Source organism: Bacillus rossius, chromosome 1 (assembly GCF_032445375.1).
Source record: "Bacillus rossius redtenbacheri isolate Brsri chromosome 1, Brsri_v3, whole genome shotgun sequence".
Classification (NCBI taxonomy): Eukaryota; Metazoa; Arthropoda; class Insecta; order Phasmatodea; family Bacillidae; genus Bacillus; species Bacillus rossius.
In genome coordinates, this window is record NC_086330.1 from 166,191,648 (window position 1) to 166,215,871 (window position 24,224).

Consider the following 24,224-nt stretch of genomic DNA (forward strand, 5'->3'; position numbering starts at 1 on the left):
TTACTCCACCTTTCTTTGGCTTTTAGCTGTCTTAGGCCTAAATTCTCCACCAACATTTGTCTACAAGACGTATTGGCTACGAAGTTACGAAACTACGAGACTACATGACTACGAGGCTATAAGGCTACGAGACAACATGGTAACAAAAGCTATTTGGCTACGAAGCTACAAGTCTACGACGCTACTAGAGGACATGGCTCTAAACGTATTTTACTCCATTTAGCTGCGAAAATTAATTTATCTCATTCAGAAGAACTTGCTGCAAGTAGTCCCAATTCTTGCCAACAGATGTCGTCAAGTGTTGTGTTGAGGTAAATATTGTTTATTTTCAATGCGGGATGTGGGATGCTCACTCACGATCGCAAGAGAAGGAGAGCTATGGTAGACATCAAGGATAAGGAAGTTCGTCTTGCCTGTCAGTGTTTCAGAGCTGTCTCAAGGCAAAGTAAAATATTGAGTAATAAAATATTTTTGTGTACATTCCCCCTAACTAAAAATATTGTTAGTTACGATTTGGTAGTAAAATTGTCACTACCTAATTAAAATAAATTCTAAATAAAAATTGCTTGCCTAATAACGAAAAAAAATCATGCAGAGTAATTTTTATCAGGAATAATTAGAAAAATTCTTAGAATATCAACAGAAGTCTAGACAGAAATAACCAGGAGCAAATGGATAAATCCAAAAAATATTGACACAAATAATACAGAACTCACAGAGAAACCAACAAATTATTGACAGCAATAATGAGGAACACACAGAGATAACCATTACAATTTAGACTGGAATAAACTGGAGCACTCGGAGAAAAACCAACATAATTTTGACAGGAATAAATAGAAGCACATGGAGATAACTAACAAAATATTGACAGAAAAATCTGGAGCCCACGTAGAAAACTAACTAACGTTTTCTAAAATAAATATCAGTAAACAAGAAAAAAAGAAAAAGAAAAAAATATGAATTTTTTTTAAATTGTAAAATGGCATAAACGTTAGTTTATTAACATGTGAATTTCTCCTTTGTTCAGCTAGGATAAAGTTACAGCGCAGGCCGGAATTTTGTGTGTGTGGATATAGATCGAATAAATCATTATTAAAAACGTGATTTTTTTATGGTTTTGGAATTTTGTTTCGAATTTATAGCTTAAAATTTACACTTTTTCAAAATTCTGACTAAGATGGCTGACAAGATGGTGGAAGCCTCGTTTGTAAATACTACTGCGCTCTATCTGGCAAAAATATAACTAATATGGCAATAGGCCCCTTCAGCAGACAAAAATAGATGGTGACCTCTATCAGACGGCAACAAGATGGCGGACTAAAGATGGCTGCTATGATATCATACTGCCTGCCGTAATATCAGCATTGGTATATGTGGTGAGAAAGACAGTCTGCCAGTGGCTTCCGTGGAGGAAGGATCTGTCGCCATTTTAAATTGAACGACCTCTTCTAGTTTGAACCGATGATTCTGAACTCCATTACGTAAGTTAAAATTTTTAATGAAAATTTTATTAATAAATTGTTGGTAAATTTTCAAAAGATTCCCAATAAAATTGAATAATATTTACAGATTTTCCCTACGGACGTGCGAATGGACTACCGCTTCCGGCAACCCGTAGCCATCTCGTGGCGCTAGTGTTGCCATAACAGATATGGGCAATGACTTCCTAGACGTGACGGAACGAGTATTCTGGTAGGCTAGTAGGATGAGAATGGGTGGCTACACCCATGGACCATCCAAACATCGATGGGGGGTTTTGGACCCCTAAAACCTAGGTGGTGTCTCACAGTGAAGAACCCAGGATGCTAATGGAATAGCCAAAGGATAATCTGTGGCTTGAGGTCGCCTCTAGCTGGGTCAGCCCAGGGTTTCATCAGCTGTAACCCATTTGGTGGGGGAGAGTCTGAGGTGAGTAACTGAGGATATCCTTGGCCCTTTAGGGGGCGGCTTGATGCCATCAACTGCCCGGGACAGCAATTCACCTGAATATGAAGGGTGCCACGGGACAAGATCCTTTACTAGATGAAAGGTGTTTCCTGCTGAGGTTTCCTCAAACGGCCCTGGATCGGTGTTGGACATGGAATCGTGGTGGCAGTGGCAGCTCCTATGCTTGGATCACACTCATAGGAGTCCCCGCTCTGATGACGAGTGGAATTGGTGTGCTACTTAATGCTAATAGAGTCGGATGGTCTCGGCTGGATCACGAGTAACTGGGTGACCGAGGGGTCTCAGCGATGTGATATGTGTGGGTCCGTGTCGGTACCACTGGTTCCTCAGTGGGGTCTTGTACTGAGGGTAACCTGGGGATATGCGGCGGGTTGACGGCTGGTTCGATGGCGCCGATGTTGGGATGGGTTTCCTAAACCTCTCGATGTAACTGTTCTGTCCATAACCACACCGCCTTTGGAAATGTTGTATCCGATTCTCGGCTCTCGGAGCCCATGCCCTTGATTGGAATTTATTCCACTATTGAACATGTAAAAGAACAAGCCTTCTTTCCTTCTCGGGTTTGACCTCTGGGAATAGTTACCGGGGGAGCAGATGTGCACGGTTTTGTAGACCGCAAGAGACTTGGGTCTTCAGATCCAATATACCGGAAATGTTATTAAAATTAAAGATGGCATCTTTTAGAAAAGTTGTTAAATTGGGGGTATTGGGGCGCTTGATGTCAATATGGCGGAAACCATGATTGAGACTGAGGTAAAAATTAAAGGTCAAGGTCAAAGTAAAGGATTGGGACACAGTTCAAGGTCAAGGTCAATGTTCTAGGTGCTTAGGGCGGGTTGCTTTTATGTGTCTTTAGTAATTTAAAGGAAGTTTCAAGCAGGTGAAATTTTCGAATAATTAAATGGGGAATTGTTTTCTAAAAAGAGGAAGTTTTCTCTCGAAATAAAGTAATTTTTAAGAATTTAAGAAATTCTGAATCATTTTGATGAATTTTGGGGATTTTTTCAAGGTCAATGTCATTCAAGATTGCTGCTGTGGCGTAAGGGCGGTCGGTCACTAGCCCGCTCCTTGCACCTCGCACTAGCATCAGCGCCAGAAACCCAAAAAAATATACTACTGATAAAAGTTGCGACAGATATTTCCATCCTGTTGGCTGCTGGCAGGCTGATCCTTACCATTAATGACAAGGAATTTATATTACGCCAACCATTATGCTATCATGGTGGTCATTATGAATATACCGTTTAGTTTTTGTCTGCTAGAGTTCGCTGACACCATATAAGATTATTTTATTTATTCGCTATAGCAGCAGTGTCATTCCCAGACATCTGATCTACAATTTTGCGATTATTTTATCCATCGTATTGAAAATCTGTCATAATAAATCGAAAAATCTCCGTAAAATTAAAAAGAAAATTTAAAAAATTATATGTTAATATATTTTCTTACTTTCTGTATTCGGTTCTGTCCTTGGTAGATGCGTGACAACATTTTTACAATAAAATCATTTATAATATTAATAGGCCCTACTACTTAACTACAAGTCTCCGAACCACAAGGCCTTCTTCGTAGATAACAAATACAGCATATTACACGCAGTCCAGAATAAGTATCCTAACTGTCGTACCTATAGAACCGATAAAATAAATTACAAGCAATTAAACCAACAGCACATTTTTTATGATAAGTAAAGAACAAAGAAAACCTTAAAAAGGTTTTATAAAGATCAAGAGGTTTTGAACAAATAAATATTCATAGCTGACTACAGACTTGACTACTCACATTTAACGAAACGACACACTAATCATGCAGTGTAACACTGGACACGCATTGGACAAGCAATGTATATACTATACAGGCATTGCACACGCATAAAACACACTGTTCATGTAATGAACAAACAATACACACAATGGACATGCAATACACTCACTGGACACGCAATGAACACGCAATATACACACATGACACGTAGTGGACATGTAATTACACTGGACATGCAATGAACATGCAATACATGCACTGGACACGCAGTGGACACACAATACGCACAATGGACATGCAATGGAAACAATACTCACACCGAACATACAATGTACACGCAATACACAAATAGTACATGGAATGGACATGCAGTACACCAAATAGGACATGTAATGGATACAGAATACAACCACCGAACACATAATGAACACGCAGTGCACACTTTGGACACACAGCTACGATAACTCTGTATAAGTTATAAATAATATTTCGAGAAATAAAAAAAAACACTCTGAAAATTTTTATTTTTTTTATTTTCAATGTTATACACATGCAAGTAAAACAAGTCGTTATTGTGTTTAGCCACCTTCCCTCAGTTCTTCGAGTATGAAGCTCTCTTCGTTGAGGTGCGAGTATTTTTTCTATACTAATTGATGCCATCAATAGTCTCAGCGATCGACTAATATATTAGGATCTTCCCATGACGTATAGTCGATAACGTCTGCTGCTGTCATCTTCATGTAATTTTTTTTATTTATTAATATTTTTAATATCACTGTCGTCCCACCGATCATCGTGAGTTTTATCAGAATAATAATATGTTATCACTTCGTTTTGGTCACAGGGCTTCATCACAGGCTTCGATCATGGCATCTTCATGTGCTGCTTCAAAGTGTTTGGTCTTGTCATCGGCTTCAGAGTAACTGTAGCCATCTTCGGAGAAGTCAGCGTCTTCACCTGGATTGCTGTACGGATTCGAAATCGTTGATGCTGAAAATTTTTCATCGTCTAAAAGATTCCTTTATATTATTTTTACAAAGTACAGAGGATCTACTTAAGATATAGGTAGTTGTATGTATTCTCTCTTTTCATGGTGATGATACTTTCATTAGTTTTTTCCTTAAACCATCAGATTCTTTCAATTTAAGTTCTTTTTACATATCAGAACAGCAATGAACATAATCATGTTCAGACAAGGAAAGTTATTTACATCATGCAGCACACTCTTCTTTTGTATAGAGGCTTTATCGGTGTACTATATCTCGATAAGTGGGCTTGCCTTTACAAGTTCTGCCATGTCTTTTTAAACTATAAATTCACGTACACAACCTGCTACACCGATCACAGCTAAATATTTTGCGCAGTGGTATTTTAACACTATCATTATTCTCATTACATCTAGCATTCTCTCTCAGAACAAATTCCTTGCTGCAGTATCTACAGTGGTGTGTTTTCGATACAGCTGCAGACAACGAACCAGGATCGATGCTAGCTTCAGCGACTAACACCAGGTGCAATCTGAGAGTTTTAAATCGTAAAATTATTTAAATAGTATTTTTTATTATTTCTTCTGATAGAGTTTTTTATCTCATACAAGAAACTAAGTACTCATTATTGATAACATATTTCGTAAATTGTTGTGTTGAGGTAAATATTTTATTTTCTGTGGGATGTGGGACGCTCACTTACGATCGCAAGAAAGAAAGGCTCCGCTAGACATCAATGAGAAGGAAATTCGTCTCACATGTCAGTGTTTGTCAGTTGTCTCAAGATATAGTATTCGTCAATGTAATGAATATGTTCGTTTGTCATGTTGTACAGACAGTTTTCTTTCATGTGAGATGTGGGATGCTCACTCACCATCTCAATAGGAGGGCTCTGATAGTCACCAAATAGAAGGAAGTTTGTCTAACATGATAGTGATTCTCAGCCGTCTTAAGACATATAATTTTACATACTAATGATATTTTGTTTTTAATTCTACCTGGTAAAAATATTGTAAGTGCTGACTTAGTAACAGAAATTTACTAATTAAATGTAAAACCGAATAAAATTACGTTTTTCATTAGGTAATAATTTTTTCATCAGATATATATTTCTCATACATAACCAGAATCACTCGGAGAACATCAGCAGAAATCTCACCAGGAATAACTAGTAGCACACGGAGAAAACCAACAAAGATATCGTCATGAATGACCTGAAGCACTTGGAGAAACCACGTGCCAATTTGGTAAAATGAATTCACTCATTAAACGAAAATCTGAATAAAAATGTTTGATTCATTTCGGAAAAAAAAATTCATTCCAGGGATTGTTTTCTCATGAATAATTAGAAGGACTATAATAATTAATGCAGAAGTCTCGCCAGAAATACCCAGGAGCATATAGACAAAACCAACATCATATTGACCGGAATAATCAGTAGCACATAGAAAAAACCAACACACGTTTTTGCTTAATCAAGATCAGAGAACCACAAAAAATATTTAAACAATTACCAAACAACTCTTGTTAGCTTGTGAACTTCTCCTTTGTTCAGCAAGGATAGAGTTCTAGCGCAAGCCCGAAATATTTTGTGATTTTTTTAAAACTATTTTTTTGTTAACTGATATATTTTTAACAATAACGTGCTTTGGTTATCTCTGTGTGCTCCTGAATGTTCCTGTCAATATTTTGTTGGTTTTCTCGTCGGGCGTCAGACAATGACATATCAAGGAAGAGTGAGCCAGTCGTTCAATAACTGGCAAATATGTAAATTAAAAATATTTTCGAACAGAGAAAGGTATCCTTACCTGTACTTGATCACGGACATGGAAAACGAAAGATTACCTTTCACATATCAAATATATGCTACGATCCAGCAATGGTAGCAGACATTTCCCGATACTGAATCCCAATAGTGTAAAGAACAAGTCTCCGTTAATGGTGTTTGAAGTTTCCAAACTGGAAGAATGTATAATACATCATTGACTGTAGAATTGAGATTTAGACAAGCGGAAATATTCCACTAAACACAATTTTTTTTTGTCTGATACTTAACTGTTGACTTGGTTCGTACAATCGTCGAAACAATCTTGTAAATATTCTGTTATAAATACTAGGGCGTTTACAATTTTAATAAAGTTACGACCAACCATTATTGTTACAGACAAGATGTACTGCAAACTTCAAGGTTTTTAGAGCCAAAATGTCTTCGTGCCCTTGGAGATTGTCGTCACATATGAATACGAGGAGAGAACACGAAAACCTGGAAGGAAACTGGAAGGAAAAAACAAAGCGTTCAACGAATGGATATGAAAACATTTCCACGGCCTTGAGTATGACGAAGGAAAAATTCCATACCACCAAGTGAAAAACACTCATGAAGATTTTCTACTGCAAAAGAAATGGCTGAGAAAGTTTTGTGACAAGACTGCTGAAATTTTTTATCTGTAGGTGGACTATTGCTGTATTGCCTGTGCAAGCTCAGCGAAATGTATGGCAACAACCTCACATTTGCGACAAGACTGGACGCATGTCGCAACTCGCAGCCATTGCGTAAATGGTTCTCCAATTGCGAGTAGAATTTTCTTAACCTGCACGGTTCCTGTATCTATAAATATGTGCAACTGATCATATCTTCATTGGTAATCTGACTTGCAAGAATATTTTTTCGTTCCATCTTGCCAATGTGTACGTGAGAAAAAATACTGAGATGCTTGATATCAATGCACATACACAGAAAACTGCGACGGAAGTGCTAAGCATTGGTGGTTTTCGCACATTCTTCTGTCCTACGAACAGACTCAGCAGCTGCTAAATTGCTGTGAACCTTAAAACTGGGCCGCCCAACACATGAGACCACATACAATCCTTCCAGCTAGCATCGTTCCATCTGCATTTGCAACACTCAACTGTACATTTCAGGACTTGTAACGACCTGCGATGAATATACACAGACAACCGAAAGACAGAGTACATTCACATTTCATCGTTGCCTTGACAGTGTTCCTGTCCCAACAAACACCTAGTCAAAGCCATATCAATAAACGGCACAGATAGCCAACAAGATGGCGGATTCTACGAAGGCAGTTGTTCTGGTGATTGAAACTACTGCACTTTAGCAGCTAAAAAATTGAAACTATATGGTGGCAATGAACTCAAGCAGACGAAAACAGGATGGTGGATTTAAGATGGCCATCATGATGTCATATTGGTTGGTGTAATTTATATTTATTGGCAATAGTGGTGGAGGTCTATCAGCTAGCAGCCATCTTGGGGGAATTACCTGTCAGAAATTAATAGAATGACATAATCGGGAATCTAACCGAGGACTTTAAGGGCATTGATGTGTTTGTATGAATTATTTTTTACGATATTTGGATAATAATTGCGAATTTTTTGTATGGTAAATTTAACATCATAATACGACCTGGCTGAAAGTTCTGTGATCGGAAATGGTGGATGTATTTTTTTATTTATAGACAACGGATGTGACGTTATATTCCAATATGATAAGAGCTTTATAATATAAAAGGGCAAAGAACCAAAGTGGCAGAAAGTTCTATAAAACAAAATAGTGGCTGTGATGTTATAATCCAAGGTGGAGAAATCCAAAAGGGTGATCCAGGATAAGATCATCCAAGATGGCGGCTGCGGTCAAATAAATCATAGCAGATGGCGGACACTGACAATACCAATCCACACCCCGAACCCAGGCGCAGGAGTAAAATTTACGAGTAATACTGCTTATAATAAAAATATTTTAGAATTCTTATTGCTTGAGGAGAATGTCCTATCATTTACCAAGTCACACATTATTGATGTTACGCAGTTTCGCACTGCGTAACTGTAAAGACTACCAGACAGCGCCTCTGCCCTTCTGATGGATACCAACCGCAGCACAGGGGCGCTCACCTTTCGATTCCTGCGCGCCGGCCGGCAATACATCGGAGCCGCTCGGGCAGCTTCGACTCCGCTCGGCTTCGCGGGCTTCGTCCGGAACTATCAACATGACGTACTTCCGCCGCGGGTATCCAGACTGTTCCTCGGTCGGGGCCCGGCGGACTATAAATACGGGCCCAGCCAACGCTTCTGCAGTTAGTCTCTGACTCGCCCGGCTGCGTGAACATGCGGTGACCACGACCCGCACCAAAGACCTCCTCCGTCACGCTGCCCGCGGACGTGCCGACCACTTCAGCAGGAAAATACGGTAAGAGACGCCGTCAGAAACTAAGTCCGTAAGGGACTCAGAAATTATTTTTAACCTAGTAGAAAAAAAACACAAGTCCACGAGGTACTTAGAATAATTTCAAGCAGAAATATTTTCGCAGAGTGAGGAAACAGAAGTTTTGCCTCGTCTGTAGAATAAAGGAAATTGTCTCGTGAAGGTCACGGGGCATGGAAGTGTTTGATTGGAGCTGATTGTAATACGGCAGTGGGGCAGTGTGGCAAGTGTCGGAGGAGAGGTCGAGGCCATTCGCATAACGTAAATTGTACCAACCAGCAGTAAGTTGATGATTACCGTGACGTAACAAACTGACACGTCCGTAACCAACATATCCTTTACGTTACTGGATTCGACTGAACATTTCTCTAAGTTTCTGAACAGTGCTGGTCAATGAAATGACCGTTTCTTTTTAACCATCAGTACACAGCTACTTCGCAGGAGACGTAGAACGACTGACAGGGCGAGTCCACAAAGACGTCAACAACTCCGTGGCAGGCGTCCATCCAGAACCTCCCTGCCCATTCAACTGATGTAGCGGGTGCGCTACCAGCGGGGTTGTCTGCTGAGTTCTCCAGGAAGCAGCTACCTACCAAGGCGAGTAAATGAAAGAATACTCGCCGCAATATTGGCGGGGCACCACGGAATACGAGTACCGCTGTCACTAGTCAGGAGATATGTGAATAGAACTCGCTGCCTATAACAAAATGTGTGTGTAAGGACATAAACATTTAAGTGTAATAAATTTGAAATTTGGGTCTGGTGAGATGTATAATAAGTAAGACCGAGACTATGCACACTTACACCAGGAAAACTGTTTGATAACTTTAAAGTATTGTTTCCTTTAATCATACCACAGTGAGAGTGTATGTATTGTGTATTTAATCAATATTTTCATAAACTGTGTAAACCAGTTACAGGAAATATGTAAACTGTGCTATAAGAAATTTCATTTCAGTTGTCCTTGATTATATTCGTCATGTCTTATTTTATAACGGTAAATTGATATTGTTTGGCAATGTTAAATTTAAGGCTAGTAAAGATAATTAACGTAATATTTGAATGTGCCAAAAACTTGAATGGTAAGTAGCCTAATAATTTGACGTTCGTTGGTTACCGTGATATTTGCCAAAAATAAAATAAAAAATTGCTGTTTGCTTTAGAAAAAGGCACTTATTACATTTGTGTAATTTGTATAAGTGATGCAATATTGTTAATCTTGTTAATCTGTTCACAGACACCTTGGGCACTTCTCATTGTGCTAGTCATACAGTAATACCTCAGAAGTTTGTCAAGTCTGATCATTCGTGTAATGATGTTACAAGTTTTGTCAATAAAAAATATTTTATTTCACGAACTTTTGAACCAATCTCTGAGATTCTAAACCTTATCCTCCCGCCCTTCCGGACAGGAGGTAACATTGATAACAACTTATTATTTTTATAACTACTTTAAAGTCGTTGAGGGTGTTTTATGAACACTGTAGTCCACTATTTAAACTAAATTATATTAAAATTTATGTGAATAAAATCTACTGTGCTATTCAAATACCCCAGACATATTAGTGGCTCTAAATAAAGTTCTTTATATTAAACTTGCTCAGATAGAAGAAGAAGTAACATAAGTAGTCTGTGTGTGTTTGAATTATTTCTTTTCGCGAAATAATATCGCAAATTTTTTTGTCGCTAGATATATAATAATGGCCTTTAAACACACTCTGCTCCCTCATCATTGATCCAGTAGTCGCTGAGCTCCTGAATTCTTTGGTTTGCCTAACCGCTTCATGACTTTTTGACCCGTGTGCCCTAATGAGAGAACAGATGAAGGAAAATATTACTAAATTGGTTTAACCAATAAAACATTATTCTATTATTTGGATATGCGATCCAACATTAGGCTAAGCCTACTTACCACTTTGGGTTATTGCATTGCTTTTAAATGATTTGATGCGTTAAGATAATTTCTACGGATTCTCCCGAAAATTTTATATACATTTTCACCACTAGAAATTACAATCTTTATCCACTATTTGCAATTCAGAGATCCATTCATCTAATAGAAATATATTCTTAAATATGGTTCCGTCAATGCGACCAGCTACAATGATATATATATATATATATATATATATATATATATATATATTTCTAAAGTTGGGGCACGCATTGTACCCCAATAATTAGGTAACCATTTTGGATTTATTTCTGCAAGCAAGAAGTGGTATTAAAATATTCAAAAATTTGAGCATGGGTATTTGGGCGTAACATATTTTAAATTCAATCACGAAATATATATATTTTTTCGATTAAATATCATTAAAAATTTTAATTGTAAATACTTATAAGCTTTTATTTAATTTCAATTTGATCAAAGACTGTATTACAAGCCCCAGTGATCTTAGACCAATAAAAAATACCGTGTACAAAAGAAGTAATACAATTTTGTAAAACAAGCTCATCACTTTTTTACAAATTCAGTAGCTAAAGAATGAACGATTTGGGCAAGGGCATATAAATGTTTTATGGATTTTAACGTAAAAGTCACCTAGCTCGCGAAATTTTTCATTTCCTATTCAAAAGCTTATACGAAAATATGAAAAAAGATCCGGCTAATAAACTATTCAGCCCCTGACGTTAACGAGATTGATTCACAGTAAAAAAAAAGTAACCTTTCACAAGAAATGTTTTACAAAGTTGATGCCAAAATATTTCACTGTAATGCGACAAAGAAAATAATGTTAAAATTTTATCCCAATCATTTAACGTATATACCTACAATGTTTCCGTAAATATAACTATAATTTATTTATATCTAATAATTGATGCGATGATTTTCACGCACACTACAGGAATTATTATGAAAAAATTAGCTACTTTTATTTTAGAATAAACTTTGGAATTACACAATATAAAGGATGAATCGTGCTGAGTCTCAACTTATCATTACTTATACATTTAGTCACATAATGCTCAGTATATTATTTAAATGTTTGGTTTTTATTTCAAAAATTATTATTTTAAAACACCAGGAAAATGACGAATGCAATAAAGACATATTCAGAGGTTAAAACGAAGATGTCATAAAATCGTATATTTTTTTACAGCTGAGAATCTAATTTTTGCTCACAAGAGTCAACAAATATTTCCGTCTACTTCCATACACATCGCTGCACACGGCTGTATTGGATAACTGTAGCGGCATGCAGTAAACGCGCAAGTAAGTGTTTGCGCAGTCCATACGGAGTATGCAGTTCGTATTAAGGCATTTCAAATTTGTTGACCTACAATTTCAAAGCTGGCAATACGAGCCACATTAATAGAAATATTTTTTTTTTAAACGTAAGGAATAAGCCAAGTATGCAGCGTAAGCTCCTTGTGAATTATCATGTACACCTGTTACAATCGTCCCCGTGATAAATTTTAGGAATAACTCTTAATCTGGAGCTGGTTGATCACGAGCGACAGTGTTTCCGAAGTTGTTCCTGGATCTCGGCTTCCCGGCCGCACATCTGCACATCTGCGAGGGCGGCGGCTGCGATCTCTGACGAGGTCTCTTCCTGCGTGACAGCTGCTGCCATAAAGTTCTTGGGGCGCGGGAGTTGGGCAACTCCCACAGCGCACCACTCGCAGTTAACTCGCGCGCGTTCAGCCACTCACGAACTCACCAAACTTTCAGAAGGAGGGGAAGAAATAATCTATAAATTACTCAAAGTACCCTTGTTTCTGTCTTATTCAAAAAATTTCACTTAGTATATAAGAACGTTCCATATGTATGTGTGTATATAAATATATATATATATATAAATATATTTATGTGTGTGTGTGTATATATATATATATATAGGTACAATGAACAACCCAACAAGGCAAAAACTAAATAACTTTAAATTGTCCAAAATAAAATGTGTTTTCGCTCTTAATTTGTGTTTTCAAAAAATTCAGTTAATTTATTGTTACCCAAAATACTATATTGATAACACATTTTTGCCAACAGATTAACCGTTATAAAATTCTTTATTTTAATTAACGTGTTTAAAATTTATTATTAGGAAAAAGTATTTTTAAGTTATTTTTCCACATAATATTTAAATGTCATTAAGCAAAATAAGTTTATTTAATATTTGTTAAACATTAAGCAAAAAATAATTAAATACGTTATTACAAGTATAAAATATCAAGGGAAAAAAATATTTCTATTGGTTTCGCAGACTGCATAAGAATTGCTTAAGAGTTATAAGTATTAAACATACAAGTTAATAAGTAATCAAATTATTTAATTTTTCTACAAATATAAAACAATATGGAAACCTATAAATAAATATATTTAGTTTATTTAAAAAGAAATATTCTAGAAAAATTATAGTTACTGATTAGTTGTAAAAACAAATACATATTTGAAAATTTAAACGGGTTTTGAGACCTTCTTTTATTTAATTTTTTTTACAATGTCTATCAAAACTATTTAATGCCGAACATTTAACATAATTATTATGTAGAAAATAAAATCTGTGGTTCATTTAAACTTTGTATTTAAATATGGTCAATTTCTATTTCCTAGCCAGCATGGTAAAAGTGAGTGAAAAAAAAATTTTAAGAAAACTTTAACCACGTTAGTAGATATAATTTGTTTAAAAAATCAATGATAGTTTAGTTATTATTACACTTTGCTCTGTTGGACTATGTTGAATAACAAACAAGGTTTATTAACCTTAACAGCCTCCAGTGTATTTAAGTGTTAAATGTAGGAAATAATAATTAATGTTGCTTTAAAGCCTTCATACATTGGCTAGTTAATGGTGTGAAATGTTGGCAGTAGTTGTCATGTCGCATATCTTCGCAGCAGCAGAGATGGCTTTTATTGGAAGAGGGGGGAGGGGAGCTCACCTCGCGAGACTTCTAATGACGGTCCTTCTGCACGTCGACGTAATGCCTCTCGCGGACGGACAAAAAATTCTCAGCCGTGCGGCACGGTGGTTGGTTGAAGTGCTGGTGAGATGGGGGGAGAGGGGCTGGAATATTCCCTGGGCGTGGCCTCGAGCGAATGTTCTGGAGTAGCGGTGGAGCGGGAAGGACTTGGTCGAGGGGGAAGAAGGGGAATTAGCCGTGCGTGGAGATACTCGCCGCTAACGACCCTCTCAGAAGGGCTCTCTGCTCGGCGCGCGGACCAGCCCGTGGTCCTGGGTTGTCCCAGCGCATTCTCCTTCTCTCTCTCTGTCTCTCTCTGTCTCTCTCCCGCACGTGAAAATACTTCCAGGTGCGTACACAGCGGAAAACATTCAGTACACTGCAAGAAACAACACTACACTTATAGAATTTATAGCAAGGGTACGCCTCAATTAAACAGATATTCGTATAAACCAAGACGGAAACCGACTTCTTAGATTACGTTTTACGGGCAGGTTTTTTTTTTTTTTTTTTTCGCGAAGTAATCCGACTGTTCATTTAGACTGCAATTAGGTAACACCGGCTACAACTGTTTCTTACTTGTGATTGGCAATAGCTTTATTCGGCCGGGCCATTCAGGACTCGTTTGCTTCCGCATGAAATTGCCACAATTCTTTTGCCGATGTTTTATGTGCATCATAAAAAAACTGAGCAGAACATAAAACTCACAATTTTAACTCGTAAGTAATCTTGATATTTTTCCACGAAAAATCCATGCCCCTATTCATATTCCATTTCAAACTGGGTGATTATGCACGTTTAACAATGAAGAGTGTTTTGTTTTAAACAGCTTTTTTTTAAACACCGCAATGACCTATGTGAGTTCGTGTTTAAATAAACTAACTGATATTAGGTAATGTGGGACAAGTGCGTTTTTGGAGCAAGTGCGCAACTTCCCTCCAGAAGTAAACCAGTTGCCATTTGGAATATTACTTGAGAAACACGCGATGCTTTGAGCTTCTGACACAAGAGTGCGCTAGTGTCACTGTTAAGAGGAAGGGAAGATTTCAACTGCCACATGTTGTTGAAAGTTGGTGTGCTTAGGTTGACCTCCAAAGTTATATCCCAAACCATCCCTTCAAGTACAGAGTTTCTTCTGATTGTTAAGTGATAAGTAGAGTATTATAATTTGTTCTTTAATAATTTTGGTCAGTTTTAGTGGAATTTGATATTTATAGTGGACTTGTAACTTGGTCTGCACTTGTCCCTCAAAAAAATGGTGAATGTGGCAAGTGCGGATTTCTCTGTGGGGTAGGTGAGTAGTATATGAATGTATGTCCGGCGGCAGGCTTCCAGGCTGTGGAGCGTGTGGGCACGTCCGCCATCTTGGATTGTGACGTCACGGCGGCCATCTTGGTTGACCTTGACCTTGACCTTTGACCTTGACCTTTAATTTGATCCTCAAAAATCGCCAAAATCCGCCAAAATTGGGCAAAATTTGCCCAAAATTCCTCAAAATTCGCCAAAATTACCATTTATGTGGAAATAAATTCCGCCAAAAAATCTCAAATAATTCCACAGTTCAAAAATTAGGATTTCGAAAATCCTCAAAAGTCGCTTTGCCCTAGAAAAAACGAAAACTCCTAAAAGCGGCTTAAGGCTGTTCAAGAGGTCCAAAAAACGTCCCTACTTCCGAATGACTTCAGACTGATACATCACTCACAATAGCATAAAAACTGAGCACTGAACGCCCCAAGAGCACTGTATAAGTCTCAGGGTCGCGCCGCGAGATAGTGTTCGAGGGGGAAGGTCATGTCGCTGGGCTCCCGAACAACGACAGGGGGACGCGCGGAAGAAAATCGACCGTGCTTCTCCTAGCGGAGGGCTGGCTAACTGCCTGCAGGCTGGCAGCAGGTAGTCGCGATGGCTTGGTGTTTGCTCAGGGGGAGGGGGAAACGGTGACACAGAGAGGCAGCTGAGAGTTGCAGAACCCACTCGTAGTCGGTCGCCTGGTACTTGCTGCCCGTTCCGAAGCTTGACGTCAGCAAGGAACAAAATTTTGCGTTTACATGTGTTCCATGGCACGCCTATAATGCCATATTTTCACAGATAGTTATTCGACTGTGTTTAATTTTCTTCCTCAATTCTCTGATGCTTCATCCACACATATACTTCCTGCGCACTGTGTGCTATACAATTATATATATATATATAAATAAATATATATATAACGTTTAACTTTCGTATCTAAGATAAGTCGATTAATTATTATTATTGATGTTAATAAATACGTTGAAATTTATCAACGTATCATGCGCTGCATATTTCCTAGTTTGAAATACATGGAAACTAACTGGTAAGCGAATTAATTGCTTATAATTTTAAGAAACTCAACACTGCAAAAATAAGAGACACGCTTTCACCGAAAGTAAAAATAATAATAATAATCAAATCTCAATGAATAATAACAAATAGGTTTTTTAAATACAGAAACATTTGTCAAATTTTTCAGACTTGAGTATTTCCACCTATAATCCGGCCATTTTTAAAGAAAAGTTGTGTACTAGGTTTTTTACATTATTATATTTCTTAGACATTTTACATATAATTTGCAATAAAAACATTTCGTTTTCCAGGGTAATTTTTTTATTTTCTTTTGCAAGATTATTTCGTTTATTGGCCATTTAGTAGGGGAGCTAGTAGGCTTGCCTCTTTACTGTATACAGGCCTTCAAACAAAAATACTCATGTATCTATACTTATGTATGTATAACATTTCTTTTGCGTCTTATTATATTATTATATGCATATGTAACAAGTTGAATAATAATTGCTCAGCTCACCTATAATAGTAAATTTTTACTTAACACAATTGTATAAAAACTTGCACTTAAATAGTATAAACTTTTTTTATTACAAAATTATGGGTGGGCCCGAACCCAAAAGAACAACTGTGCCACTCACATTGACTAATTGATCTCTTCCTATTATATTCTTTTTAATTATAAAAACGTATCCATGTTTTGTCTGTTATTGAAATACTATAAATAAAGCCTGGCACAAATCAGATTTCTTATAAACAGTAAGAAAATGTTAACATATTTGTTGGGGTTGCTAGAAATGTTTACCGTTATTGTAGTCGTTACCATGTTGCGACTGCCGGGAATATATTATGTAGTTTTTCGTTTTATTACACAGAGATTATAAAATAGTCGTCCACGAAAAAAAGCGTGTCGATATCGGATCACATAACTGTCGTATTTTGTTCTAATTACTTCCCGACTAGTGATGAAGATTCTCGACAAAATCGTTTGTAGGAAAACATCCGTCCAAAGGATAATAAATAGGTTAGTTTAGTTTAATACAGAAAATCCTCATTACTATCTTAATATGAAAAAAAAAAAGATTCCTATAATGTATTGCACTTCATAAGAGTAGCACTTTCGTTTGCTAAAACCCACAATTTTAGCTTTACAGGTTGAAAAAAAATATGAGTTGAAGGTTACTGCAAGGCATGCTAAGAATTATTGGAATTGTTTTTGTCTTTTTTAAACATAAATAAATATAAAATTATTATTTTTCCTTGTGTATGTTATAATCACACGTGATTATAGAGTTATTTTCTCTATGCGCGCGCCGCTAGCCACGATGCCGTCGTTGCCATAGCAACCAGTCTGTTTGTTTACATTTTTCTGACGGTATTTAAAAGTGACATTTTCGGCTATGAACTTAACTAAATTATTATTTTGGTGGATTTTAATGAATTTTCGGACCATTATATTTTATTTCTGAACCGTTTTTGTGACTTTGATAAGTTTCGTTTTGAACTGCTTTTCCGTGATCTAATCATGCTATGCGGACGTTGATTGGCTCCGGGAAACAATGCTTTGTTGCCCGGGCTTTCAAACGAAGTTAGCGTGGGTTTTAGGGCCGAAGGAACAAGTTTTTAAAAAAGTTCGCCATCTTGCTGATAAGGGTGTAGGCTTGGAGCAGGCCACTGCTGCTCCAGGCGATGTAAAAGTTTTAATATAGAACGTTTGAGTGGTTATAAAATCTACCCATTATAGCCGTAGTGTGGTTGTACAACAGGACTTCCGAGTGCACGCTTCTGGGACGAGATATCTGCGGCATACCACCAGAGACAGCATCAGCCTAGAGGTAGGCCATTATCGTTCCTGTGCGTGGCTCGGGGATACTGACGCCGTACCTCCTGCGACTTACATGAGCCCCCTAAAGCCCTATAAGCTTCTACAAACTGTTTTCCCTTTATTCCATTAACTGTTTTGAACATTGTGGCCTGAAATTTAAATTATTAAATGAGTTTAAACTGTCGACGGCACACTCAGAGGTCTGTAACCAAGAGAACTTGATTCCACCGTTGAGCTAGACCGAGTGCAATTATCCCTGAGAAAACTAAAACTTTTGTTCTAGTGTGCCGTCCTAAATGCAATTTTACAATTTTAGTCTAGTTTGGACTGGATTGGTTTGACCCGATATATAAATATATATATTATTATCACTTTGGTCATAATTTCTATTAACTGTGTAAAATAAATTGAACAATCTATTTTATTGAAATTTATTTCTATAACTAAAGTATTTGTCCAATTTTAATGATTGTTATTTTACTGCATCAAACTAAATTTTATTTTATTGACATTAATTTCTATAACTAAAGTATTTGTCCAATTTTAATAATTGTTATTTTACTGCTTCAAATGAAATTTTGTTTAAACAGAATACATTTTTTTTCGATAATTACAATTAAATGTTTTATTGGTTGCCCCTAATGTTAAATTGTTGTTATTTTTTTTGCATACTAGGGTTTGTGGTCACTTTTTATGTTAATCTTTATCTGTAACCTTCTATGTAGCTAACTGATTCAACAGAGAGCTCACTGAATAAAGTGGCGTTTGCTATACAGTAGGTGTACAAAGGTTACAATGTGTAAAATGTGAAGATTATATACCTACTTAGAATATCAAGGTTTGTTTAAAAAATACCGTTTGAGTATGAATATATATATATATATATAGGCTATATATATATTAAAGATTTATGTGTTGCAGCTCCTAGGACTCGGTATCCTAACAGACTGCAAACATCAAACAAACACTTGCCGATGGCTGCAGCTCGTGTACTCTCTGTGCCTAAGTTGTGACATAAGTTCTTTACAGAACGAGGAATGCTCAGAGAACAGATAAAATTGCATTAAGGACTGTAAAACTGTTCTTGATATATACCAAATGACCAAATTAATTAAATATTACACAATATAAATTAAAATTATGATATCTGATACAATTTCAAACAAATATAGTAAATACTAAAATAGTTTTGATCGTGAAGATTAAATTAGAAAACATATACCAAAGTATAAATATATAGTAGCTACACACAATAAATTACAACACTTAAATACCCTGGAAGTATTTCAATACTTCCGCCATGCGCCTAGGCCAAACCGGAATAAACGTTATATTTATAAAATATTATTTTAAAGCACTAGAGCCCACACACACACACACACACACACACATACGGTACTTTGATTTGGAATGACTTACGCTTGCTGAGACAGAGAGGCGTATATAGTATGCGTCGTGGCTGATGGTGTTCCGTCGGTGTAGTCGGTAGCAGGACGAGGACAATGAGAACTGCAGCAATTCAAGTACACTACGTCGAGTGCAGAAACCCATCCGTCTTCTCATAATCGACGCCGGAATGGTCTCTGCTTCGAGTCGCTTTAGTTCTCTTACATAGTTGGTAGCATCTTAAATAAGTTTATTTAATCTATCACAGAATTGGGTATTTATTTTTTTTTAACTTGCAAGTCACTGGACGTCGAACTATGTCTAGAACATTGCGATATATAAATTGTTTTAAGCTTAAATAGTTCAACACTTTCGTTACCAAACACATTCTTAAATATTCTCCTGAGTTCGTAATGCTGTAGGCCTACTATAACGAATCCAAATAATGTTATTGCATATTATTTCAAGATGTGTTGTAAAAATGTAACAATAATATTTTTAAGAGTAGTGCAGCTCAAAAACTAACATAACATAACTCTTTTTGTGAAGAGTATTTACAAATATGAACACAAAATAATTAACACTGCACCGTTATGAAGATTTAAAATAACGAAGTCTTGCGGTGCCAATTTTTGTCAGTTGTTAAGATTTAGGAAATAAGTTATTGGAAAATTTACTCAAACAATACGCCATTTACTTAATATTATATTATACATATGCACAAATTTGATGTGAAAACACTTCGGCGCCTTATTTCTTAGATTTCGCTTTCTTTTTCATTTCTTCCTGTGCTTGAATAATATAGAGTGGGTCTCGAATACTCATTTTTCTCTTGATTCTGCTATCTACAATTTCTGGCAATACACAGTTCATATAAAATTTCTGGAGTTTTGGCATCATCACATTCATCCATAGGTTCTCATCTTTTTCTATTCTTTCAACGAAGAAATCGTTTTCGGTTAATACTACAAAGTCACAATATCTTCTCCCTGAAATGTTCAGCTGCCCTTGAACTTGATAGTAGTATTTGTGATTTCTTTTTAATCGTAGCTGATGATTTTTTAATTCCAAACAAACTGACGATTTTTTGTCTTGTACTGCATCCACTAACTTTCTGTCTTTTACAGAGGGTAGACACTTAACTTCTACTATCACATCTTCATCCACCAGACCATCAGGAGTTGCAGCGAGGAAAGGTTGATCACCACAAATAAAGAGACCACATGGGTTTACAGTCACTCATTTTGCAACACTGTATTTTAACAATGCTTCGGGTTCGTGTACCCTCCCATATATTACTGATAAAGAATTAAATTCCCTAGGAAATAACAAATTTCGGACGAAATTGTGACAGGATGTGTTATCGCGTCTGTTGATAACTGTTCCAAAATTTGATGCAGTAAGACGATTCAGGCGATACTCGTGCCATTTTTCACTATCATGCTGACCACGTGTTGCGATCTCTATGGAATCTATTTTTTCTTTGGTGTCAGCTTCTTCTTTAAGCTTACGTAAAACTTGGTCGCAGCGGTATGCCAAATCTTGTTCTGGAATGTCAGGTTCTGGTATTAAATCTTCATCTCCATAGTGTTCATCGGGGCCTCCTCCTCGTTTCCTTTTTTTTTTGGGCGCACCTTTCTCCTGATAGTAAAGTTTTCGTTTCGAAGACTTCTCTTCACGTTTGTGGCATAGTTGTTTACACACTGAACCGGGACTGCGGCCGTGCATTTTCTTCCAGGGACTAGAATGCCAGCCCGGGCCATTTGTGTGTGCGATAGCTGCTCCATAACAACGTCTGTAGTAGCTTCCTCGTTTACCAAAATCAATGCGTTTACCTCCAGTAAACTTAGCATTTAGAGACATATACCTGTAACAAACATTGCCCACATATAGGATAATATTTAACATTGTAAATATAAGCTTATAAACTATTTAACATACATAAGCTATGAAAATATTAAATGGTACTCACCGTTCTGCGGAGTTCGTGGTGCTGTTACTAACGAGTTTGTCAGCTTTCTTTTCCAAATTAGCTATTAAAATTCGGAGAGGTTGGAGGAGTCCAGCTTTTTCCAGGTCAGGAAGAAGATTTGTTTCTCCAGTTGATTTTCTTTTGCAGAATGTTGACCTACAATTTTCATGGCACCCAAACACGTGTTCTGGAGCATTTCGCAAATCTGCTCTAAGTGTTTCAACTGCACAAATGCCATCAAGTTTAGCAGATTCTTTTATTGCCGTTCTAACTCCTTTGACTAGTCGTTCTAGTCTTGATATTTTACTATCAACAGTAGTCTCCAAAAGAAGTTTTCTACCTTCTAATGGGTATGATGTGTTTGTTGCTAACTTATGCATTTTCTCACAAAATGCCCTAGTAGCATGGTTAGCACACTCTACTTTTGTAACTAGTCGTCCGTAGCTACATGTTTGTTGAATTGCTGCAATAACTGCAGAATCCCCATCTCCAGTATAATGCTTATACATGAGTCCATGCATTTCAATGCTGCGATTGAATCCTTCGCAGATAATATCTCTCTCCATTTTAGTTGAAGAACCTGTATGGTTTTTGTAGCACACGTGTTTTGATACATCTTTGTGTTTTGATTTTGCCAAGGAACAAATGCTACAGTATTTGTTTTTGACTCCAAGAAAAATAATTTTTTGGGTTTCTTGTCCAATTATAACAGCCTGTAAATCAGAAAAGTAACTTGTAACAACTTATAGGCGATTGAGTGAATACATGTACACAACCAATTAACATGAATTACAAATATGCAAGTATATGTAGCTTTAAAATTATGTATAAAATATTAACAGAGCTTAATGTTTAGTTTGCTGCATTAACTATCTACACATGCAGGCAAGATGAGATATTTTCTTAGCGATAGGCTAGACTGTAAAGAGTGATTTTTTTCTACAATATAGGTATAAGTGACCGTTGAAGAAATTCAACCAGCATCGGATATTTTAAAATAACAGAGTTGATTTATGATTTATCTGTCATATGAGATAAACAAAATTAACAGCTTTTCACAAAATCAGCAGCCAAAGAAAAAAATTAAAAGGAGACAGTAGATGATATTGTGAAGTTTTCTAGCATTATGTCATTGGACGCAGGTTTTTCTCCAGTTGATTATTAGTATAGGTATTCACTATTATGAAAAGTAATAAACATTCCTAAAGAAAAAAATATTCACAGTATGTGAATTACTGTATGTATATTACTTTCAGTAGTCACTGCATACTCACTACTCCTGTAGATGAATTATATCCATGTCCGTTAGTGCGTTTTCCCCAACCACCATCACCTACAACTGTTATGTATGGAATTCCATTACAAAAATGTTCATTGCCTTCTGCTATTTTCTTCTCTTCTTCGCCAGATTTTTGAATCTTTTCTGTCAAATATGTTTCCCAGGCCTGAAAATAACGATTTGTATAATTTTTGGAGTCTTTTAACTTAACTGTTATGACATAAGTTTTCACTGTACGACTTACATAGCCTTCAGTTATTTAGTTCAGTGTTTATAAACCAATGTAAAGTATGTAAGCTGCTTAAAAATTTGTGTTACAATGCAGTAGAGCTGGTAGTACACAGGCAGTGGAACAACAGTTGTTAGAAAACATGGGTTTGTAAACGAGTCGTTACTTTGCTACATGATGTCAAAGTTTGTTGGTATGTTGGAATACTACCAACAATCAACGTGATATGCGTTGACCTTGCAATTTATGCCATCCAGAAGTTACTCACTAAATTAAAAATAAATGTATAAAATAGCAGCCACCTTCACGGATGCACGATTAACAAAGACAGAGCATGTGTCTTCAGCCATTGTTATGACGTCTTGGGCAGCCTAAACGTCAGCATCTGCAGAATCAATGCGAGTGATGAGGTTCATCACAGAATCCACGGGAGTCTCGTACACTAGTGAGTTCATGTAGCCCCAGAGAAAAGTCTATCTTGATGAGGTCAGGGGAATGTGGCGCCATGGTGATATCCCGCCCCGTCTAACGACGGCTGGAAACAACATGCTCCGTCGTTATCGACCGTGCATCCGTATAGCTGGATACCATTTCTAACAGTTTCTTTAACCTTTAACTTTATGACCAACTATTAGATGGCATTGATTGCAAGGTCAGCGCATATCACTTATCACTTTTATTGCCCAACCAACATACTTTGACGTCCTGTATAAAAGTAACTACTCGTTTCTGATTCCATGTTTACTAGTAACTGTTATTAGATTGGCCGTATCATACCAAACTTCTTGCATTGTAACACGTATTTTGAATAATCGTATATAGTGATGTAAATAAGAAACTCGGCTAATAACTATAACTTTACTATCTAGTAGAATAATATATTATAAAATGTACGAAGATTTTGGTTTTACCTGTTCAATTGAAGATTCGTGTTTTCTAAATTTTTCTCCTGAAAGTGAAGGAATATCCATTATAGAGAGCAATTCTTCTACTTGGCTGTGTCCGATTCCTATTGACAGAGCACCCCATACTACACTATCGTTGATGTCATCAAAATATTTTGGTTCATGTGAGGTAATCTTTTTTATTTCATTACAAGTTTCGCATTGGAATTTCCATGTAGAAAAGAGTCCACAGCGAATTTCAGACTTCAAAATGAATTTTCCCAAAGTACAGGTTTTTTTATGCTCCTCTATTACTGCCATTTCTTTCATCAAGTGGCAAATATTTACACATCTATTTCCCAGCAGTCTTTCTTCTAGAGGCATGTGATTATTGTCATGTTCGACCACAATTTCGGGGAAGTCACTTTCACTTTCCTCGTAATTATTGTCCAAATAATTGAAGTCATCACAGGAATCCTTGGGTTTCTCGTGATCAGCTATTGAAAGTGATCTTTTTTCTGA

The 24,224-nt window shown here is 36.7% G+C and overlaps 2 protein-coding genes across 2 annotated transcripts in view; one reads left to right on the forward strand and one right to left on the reverse strand.

Moving 5' to 3' along the window:
• LOC134527097 (discoidin domain-containing receptor 2-like) overlaps positions 1 to 24,224 on the forward strand; it is a 745,508-nt gene that overhangs the window by 313,568 nt on the left and 407,716 nt on the right. The gene's annotated exons all lie outside the window — the stretch shown is intronic.
• On the reverse strand, positions 1,861 to 22,568 carry LOC134528597 (uncharacterized). Its single transcript, XM_063362349.1, has 4 exons — positions 21,311 to 22,568; positions 20,759 to 21,205; positions 8,613 to 8,815; positions 1,861 to 1,964 (listed from the first exon to the last, which is right to left on the reverse strand). Exons 1-4 carry the CDS (start codon positions 21,874 to 21,876, stop codon positions 1,861 to 1,863), a joined length of 1,320 nt encoding a protein of 439 aa, XP_063218419.1. The 5' UTR covers positions 21,877 to 22,568.

What these genes read in the sequence shown, in the direction of transcription:
- LOC134528597 (XM_063362349.1), bottom strand. Translation starts at nt 21,876, where the DNA reads ATGGAGAGAGATATTATCTGCGAAGGATTCAATCGCAGCATTGAAATG. An exon ending in GATAGTGAAAAATGGCACGA is followed by an intron (nt 8,816 to 20,758) that starts GTATCGCCTGAA and finishes ATGTTCACGCAG; the next exon opens with CCGGGCGAGTCAGAGACTAA. An exon ending in CGGCGCGCAGGAATCGAAAG is followed by an intron (nt 1,965 to 8,612) that starts GTGAGCGCCCCT and finishes TGTCCCGGGCAG; the next exon opens with TTGATGGCATCAAGCCGCCC.